At 36.4% G+C, this 7,002-nt stretch overlaps 1 protein-coding gene across 4 annotated transcripts in view; it reads right to left on the reverse strand.

The window, feature by feature from the left end:
- LOC106535490 (calcium-binding mitochondrial carrier protein SCaMC-1) overlaps positions 1-7,002 on the reverse strand; it is a 16,807-nt gene that overhangs the window by 1,869 nt on the left and 7,936 nt on the right. For 3 of the 4 annotated variants that reach the window (XM_014032500.1, XM_014032498.1, XM_014032499.1), the window contains exons 6-10: positions 6,478-6,636; positions 6,211-6,363; positions 2,851-2,964; positions 1,448-1,615; positions 1,221-1,368 (exon numbers count right to left, since the gene is read on the reverse strand). In XM_014032500.1, the coding sequence (XP_013887954.1) occupies positions 1,221-1,368; positions 1,448-1,615; positions 2,851-2,964; positions 6,211-6,363; positions 6,478-6,636 (742 nt within the window). The remainder of the gene's footprint in view (positions 1-1,220; positions 1,369-1,447; positions 1,616-2,850; positions 2,965-6,210; positions 6,364-6,477; positions 6,637-7,002) is intronic. The other variant, XM_014032501.1, reaches the window with a different exon arrangement.

The raw sequence follows: 7,002 nt of genomic DNA on the forward strand, positions 1-7,002 counted from the left end.
GAGAAGAACCAGTCCAGAGGACCTATACAATTTTTTCTTTTTGATTTTTTACCTGGATTACTGAGATGCATCAGGACATAGCTGTGGCTGATTCCTAACATGTACTTCAGGTGCAATCATCTACAAATTAACACAGTTCAAGATGGTCGCCACAGCTGATCAACAGTAGCCTACACAAAATGTCCTGAGTAAATTTACAGAAATAAAAAGCAAACCCAAGCGAGGTGTTGCAACATTGTTTGAGATTGTGCATTCATTTCAAGGTTTGAGCCAAATGGCTATAATTCCTTTTCAACAAGAGATGTTTAATCTAAAATATTGCATGAAAGGCTGAGTGGGGACATGCATTTTCTTACGGGAAGCTAGATATCATCTTTTCAGGGGAAAAAATCTGTTCAGTAGAGCTGTGTATTGGCAAGAATTTGTTGATATGATACATTTCACAACACAGGGATCTCAGGGATGTTATATCCAGAGGTCTCAAGTAACTAAGTATAAATACTTTGTTACTTTACCTAAGCAGAAATTTTGGTTATTTTTACTTAAGTATTTCATTTCTATTTAAATGTTTTTGTTCCATCTTTTCATTGTTCAGAAAAAAATAAATAAATAAAAATCTATCCAGATACATGGAGCCCATGGATAGAGCTTTTATCCTTAATGGCTTTTTTAAGTGTTCATTACTTTTACTTTTATATTTAAGTAGAATTAAACCAGGACTTTTGTACTTTTACCTGAGTAAAAAGCTTAAGTTGATACTTATACTTCCAAAAAAGTATTTTTAAACCCTAGTATCTATACTTTTACTTAAGTAATGAATGTGAATACTTTATATATTACTATATAATACTTTATATCGCGATATATTGCGATACAGTGAGCAAGGCGATATATTGCCATTTTTTTCTCCAAAAGATTCTAGTTTTAAAAACCTCAACTCTTACTAAGGTTTGAGCTAGCATGATACACTCAGACTCCTCAGTGCAGACAAATGGCTGGAGGACAGCTGCCAACTAGAGGTCGGAAGCTAAAACAAGAATGAACCGCTGGAATGAAAGTTTACTTTTTAAGTCTTCATTAAAATTCGATACAGTATCATGAAATGATATATCGTGATATTTCATTGTATCAATATTTCCTTACTAACTGTTCAGGTTTGTTTCTTGAAGCTAAACACCAGATCCTTCAGTATCTACCAGCGTGAGTGAAATCATCCGAACCTTGAGCCTGCATGCGTGTGCGGATCAGAGCCAGCGGGTAACTCGCCAGCTGTCCACAGGTGCTGGAAACGGCACCGCAGCCGACTAAAACCATCACCCCCGGGTCGGCCACGCCTCTGTTCCTGTTGAGCCACGCAAACTTCAGAGTCTGTGGAGGAGAAGAGGGAGGCAGGAGTAAACAGAGAGAGGACACGCACCACAGTGTGAGCCGTCTGTCTCTGTCTGACCTCGTAGACTGCCAGGTCGATGCCAGCGTACGGGACGATACTCAGCAGGTTGGGGATGTAACCTTTGTAGAAGGCAGTGACACCTTCCCTCTGTAGGATCTGTTTGGCACAGTCCGTCATTCCTGAGTACTGACCAGTTTTTCTCAGAGTGAGACGGGTCTTTAACACCTGAACAGAAGAGAAAAGAGGCCACACAGAAACAGTATGTATTAGTTTTATGCAGAGTTGTAAAGTAACTAAGTACAAATACTTCTTTACTGTACTTAAGTAGAATTTTTGGGTATCTGTACTTTACTTGAGTAATTATTTTTCAGCCTAATTTTTACTTCTACTCCTTACATTTTTAAAAGAAGAAGTAGAAAGTCGTTACTTTTATTTTTGCTTGTTTTTATTCCAGCTTGTTATTGTAAAAAATAAATACTATCCATATACACTGCACCTCCTAAACAGAGTGAATTTAACTGTGCTTGAATGAGAAGTATAAATATATAAAACTCTGATACCGTATTAGTTTGTACACCAACAAATCATGTCACACTCCAGAAGGACATAATTATTAAAATAAAAAGACCGGATAAGGACTGTAACTATTTGTATTTCATGAATTATATTATTGCATTTGGCCGCAGCCCTCATCGATTTTCATTTTGGGGTAAAGGTTTGTGCAGCCTTGATATGTGTATATTAACTGAAACAGATTAGACTAATCAAAAAGAAAAAAATTGTAGACCAAAAGACTGTCCATTATTAAACAGAGGTGGAGGCCTCCGTTTTCAGTTGTCCCCCTCCTACAGCACAGCCATTGCCAGTATCACTCCACCCCTGTTAACAATAGGTGTTAATTAGGTGTCAACGATAGCCACGTGATGTGAGAGTCACATGGAGGCAGGGCTTAAAAGCCTGAATTTTGCCTGAAACTCTCAGACTGAAGAAGTCTCTTGGAGGAGAGACGAAACGTTTCATTAGAGAAGAACCCGTCCAGAAGACCTATACAATTTTTTCTTTTTGATTTTTTACCTGGATTACTGAGATGCATCAGGACAGATTAGACTAATGCATCTTAAAATTAACATCAATAAATTCTTTTAATACACCATAGTTATTTCTGCAGTTTTTGGGGAGGTCACCTCCTAATAAATGTCATTACAGACAATCTAACTGCTCATTTTAAATCAATACTTTTACTTTTAATACTTAAGTACAAAAAATATCATATATTTTAATACTTTTACTCAAGTAATATTCCTAAACGAGACTTTAACTTTTACCAAAGTAATGTTTTAGTAAGATACTTGTACTTTTACTCAACTATCACTTTGTGGTACTTTATACAACACTGGTTTTATGCAATCTATCATGCGCTCTCATAGCTGCAGTCTGTACGTGTATAACCCCGACTTTACCTCCATTGGATAGACGGCAGTCTGAGCTGTTGCTCCAGCTAAAGAACCAGCAACAAACCTCTCGTGAATCCTCAGAGTTCTAGTTTCATTACTTCCACGCATCAAACACTTGATCTGTAGAGAGCATAGGGCAACAGAAAGAAAAAAAAAAGAATTTTGGTAAAACATCATCATTTATTACAGAAAAGGTGTTTCAGTTAACGAAGGCCAGACGGTGCAGATCAACATATCTTAACATTAGGATTATAATTCTATGGAAATATTTTAGCCTGACTTTTAAAAACAGAAACTAGAGGGAAGAGATGAACATGCCCCGCTGCTCTCATCTGATGTTTTGTGTTTTGTGGTCATCGTTCCATCAGTTGAAGGTATTGAAAGTCTATGATTTGGTTGATTATAGTATTTTGTCAGTTATGTATAGGGCCCGTAAAAATACATTACCTTCAAACATCCAATTACCTTTTGTTAAGAGTGAGTTGTTACAATCTGAAGGGGATAGAAATGTTTGTCAAACCGAAAGTTAGAACCAGTTTGAAGGAACGGAGTACCTCAGTCCAGGGGATTAAATTATGGAATAATCTGGAGGAAAGCATTAAAAAAGCCAGATCAATGTGTATATTTAAGAAAATGAAATATGTATGAGTATAAGGCATGAATTGTTACTCAAGAAGGAATTAAACCTTTATTGTTTTTTCTCTCTTTTTTTTGTGCGTTGTAATTTGAAGATTTTTTTTGATTGAATTTGTTTAAGAAAAAGGGGCAGAAATCATAAATTCTTTTCTTCTTCTGCTACCTTTCATTAAATTTGATTTGCTTTGTGTTGTATGTTGAATTTATGTTGTTTTGTTTTAAATGAATAAACTTTACAAATAAAATAAACCTTGGATTGGGCTTAAAAACACAAGTTGCAGATGTTCAAATATCAGAGGTTTATAGTAACTAAGTATATTTACTTTGTTACAGTCCTTACATAATGTTTTTGAGAATTTGTAATTTTACCAATCATTTTTTTAAATCATGACCTTTACTTTTACTTAGTTACTTTTAAAACCTAAAAATGAACTTTTACTTCTTTACTCTAAAGTTTAACACCTAGTTTCTTGTTATAAATTAAATCTGTCTGAACTCATCATGAAAGGAGTTGTGGTCTAAAAAAATTAAGTGCTGAATTTACTCAACTAAATCATATCAACTATTTACATTAAACCTACGTAGTAGAGTAAATTTGAGGCGATATACATATTTTATTTTAAAGAAAATGACCAATTTAATCAACTTGTTTTTGTGGAGCCTGTTTGGTTCTGTAAATTTAACAGTTTATTTGTTAGAGAGCGTGGAAAAGTACTTTTACAATTTTTGTGAACAGTTTTATGACTTTTACTAAGTATTCTCATCAGTGACATTTATTTTTACCAAAGTCATTTTCTGTTCATGTAATTTTACTTTTACTTAGTTATTTTCTTCAAGTATTTTATAGACCTCTGTCAAATATTACACTGTTTCATTAAAATCTGTCCAGTAGTTCATAAAGTACTTCAACATGGATATTGATATGAATGTTAGCAATGTTGATATTATTACTAATATTCAAGATATACAGACAGACAAATAAAAGAGAAGTATACAATGGTTGATAGATGCAAACACGCAGCAAATAAGCTCACAGCAAACAGCCGAGCATGCCACAAACACACGAATGATGCAAACTCAAAACACAAACACAAGAAAACTAATGCAACAGAAAAATGCTTCAATTACAAAACAATGACAGACAAAAACATACAATCAACAAAAAATTTGCAAAGTGAAAATGCTGCAAATACAAAGAATTATGGGAAGTCAGAAAACTCTGCAAACTCGCTGCACAAATCAAAAGTGCACCAGAGAACTAAAGGGATTCAACCAGCAACTCATATGTGACTAGACTCACAGTGAGGACGTTAAGGAAGAAAATACTACCTTTGTTCTTCTCTACAACTTTTTTCTGCATCTCATTGATTGCAGTAGTTTTTGTATTTACAGGATTTTTTTTTTTGCATTTGTTTTTGTGTGTGTGTGTGTGTGTGTGTGTGTGTTTAAGCTTATATCGTGTTTGTAGCATGTTTTGCTGTTTACTATGCATTTGCATCTGTCGGCCACTGTGGAAGTAGCTATGGTTTATCAGTGGTGGGCACCAGCCCGCTAAAGCGCAAATCCACTAATTGCGGACCTAAATATATCGTTTGCGCTTTAGCGGTCTTACTAATTTTTATAATTCATAAGCGGATTTGTGCTTTTTAAAATTAAAATGTAGTACCACTAATAACTAATTATCTACCTGTCATCATTATCTTGAACAGAAGACGGTATGGCTGTTAATGAATCACAACACACGTGATCTATCCAACAGCACCCCTCACAGATAAACACACGTATAGGAAACGTATACATCCTTGCTGACTGTTGCTCTCAGTCACAGTTCTCATTTCCCACAATGCTTTGTGTCTGCTTACATAGCAGGAAGGCAATGTTTAGTACTCCCTTTCCCAGCAAAAACAGTAAACGTTTGTAATCCATACTAAAATTTTGTATGTATTGATTTATTTTACTTTACAATCGGAGCTCCGTTTTTTAAAAAAAAAGTTTAAATGCTGGAGCTCAATACTTGACATAATTGGTCGAAGCAATCCGCCAACGGGGTTAGACAGACATCTAGTGGTCAAATGGAGCAACTACATGGAAAACTTTTATTTCCCATCAGTCTGTCATGTACCCAGAATGCATCGCTTCAGTTTTCCAATAAACAGTTTTAAAATTACTTTATTGATGCTTCTTTAATGAAAAATCTACAACAAACAAAAGAAAAAGACAAAGAAGCAGCCGAACTAGCAATCCTCAACAACTTTTTAAATTTTACCCCAGGAGCTAAAGGTCTGTTTCAGGAAATCACATCCCCAGCAATCGGCGGTTGTAGAATTAAGCTGTACAAGGGTTCATACACCACTAATTGCCAGTGTTGTGTATATATTGTACATGACTTATTGCCAGCTAGTAAGTGTCAAATTGAACTTGTGCTTAAAAATTAGCTGCTAATAGTTCTTCTATGGCATAAGCGCTTTTGAAGTTGCGGACCTAAATATTTTCATAAGCGCTTTAGAAATTGCGAAGCTAATTTTTGGGTTAGCGCTGCCCACCACTGTGTTTTATAGAAGTCAGTTTGGTGATTTCATCTGATAAAGCAAACTCCATGGTAAAATGTGTTCTTATTGTTAGAAACAAAGATGGTAAGGATTTTTTTGTCAGAATGCTAAAAGTTGAGGTATCTAAACACACGCCTGAAAGCCAGTGGGGGAAAAAGCATTTCATTCCAGTAGTCCTAACCTGTTCATAAGCTGTGAACTTGACAGCGGTCTCAGGAGCAATTTTTAGAACGTTCATTCCATTTCCCCTCCACAGCGACCACGGTCCTCCTTCTTTCAACATGTACTGAAAACCACTCAGGAAATTTCCTTTAAAATCAGAGGAGCCATGGACCTGGCAGAGCACAACAAGAAAAGAGCCACAAAAATGGACTGAACCTTTGCTATAATCCATGAAGCAAAGCAGGGAAACCTGAAAGGAGAGAAAATCAAACGCTCACAGGCTGACCTGTCGGAAGACTTTGAGCCGGTCTAATGGGGCGGTTCCAGTTCGTGATACGGATCCAGCCACAGCTCCGGCCATCAGCTGCCGCCACACAAAACCAGATTTCTTCTCCTCTTCAGAAAAATCATCTGGGACCATCAGCTGTTCGCCTGTATCCAACATCTACTGAAACCACAATGATCAGAATAAATCTAAAAAAAATGAAGAGTAATGTGTTTTTTAAAGGGGCAATATCATGTAAAATCAACTTTTTTGAGTTTTATATCATGTTATGTTATACTCTCATAAAAAACATGTCCAAAGCCTTGCTTTGACTCATTCATGCATGTTTGAGAAATCCTGCAGTGTTTTTATGAAGCCATGCTGAGGAGCAAAACGACAGGTGGGGAACAGAAACGCCCCTGGGACGTGTCTTTAAGCCGAACTTCCTCATGGCGGAGCACGCCCCCCCTCTCCACACGCCCCGCCCATGACTCCTGCAGGCTCTCGGGTGAAAGTGAAAGTGAAACCTAACTGTCTGCTGAGCTC

The sequence above is a fragment of the Austrofundulus limnaeus genome, unplaced genomic scaffold (assembly GCF_001266775.1).
Source record: "Austrofundulus limnaeus strain Quisiro unplaced genomic scaffold, Austrofundulus_limnaeus-1.0 Scaffold1470, whole genome shotgun sequence".
NCBI classification, from domain to species: Eukaryota; Metazoa; Chordata; class Actinopteri; order Cyprinodontiformes; family Rivulidae; genus Austrofundulus; species Austrofundulus limnaeus.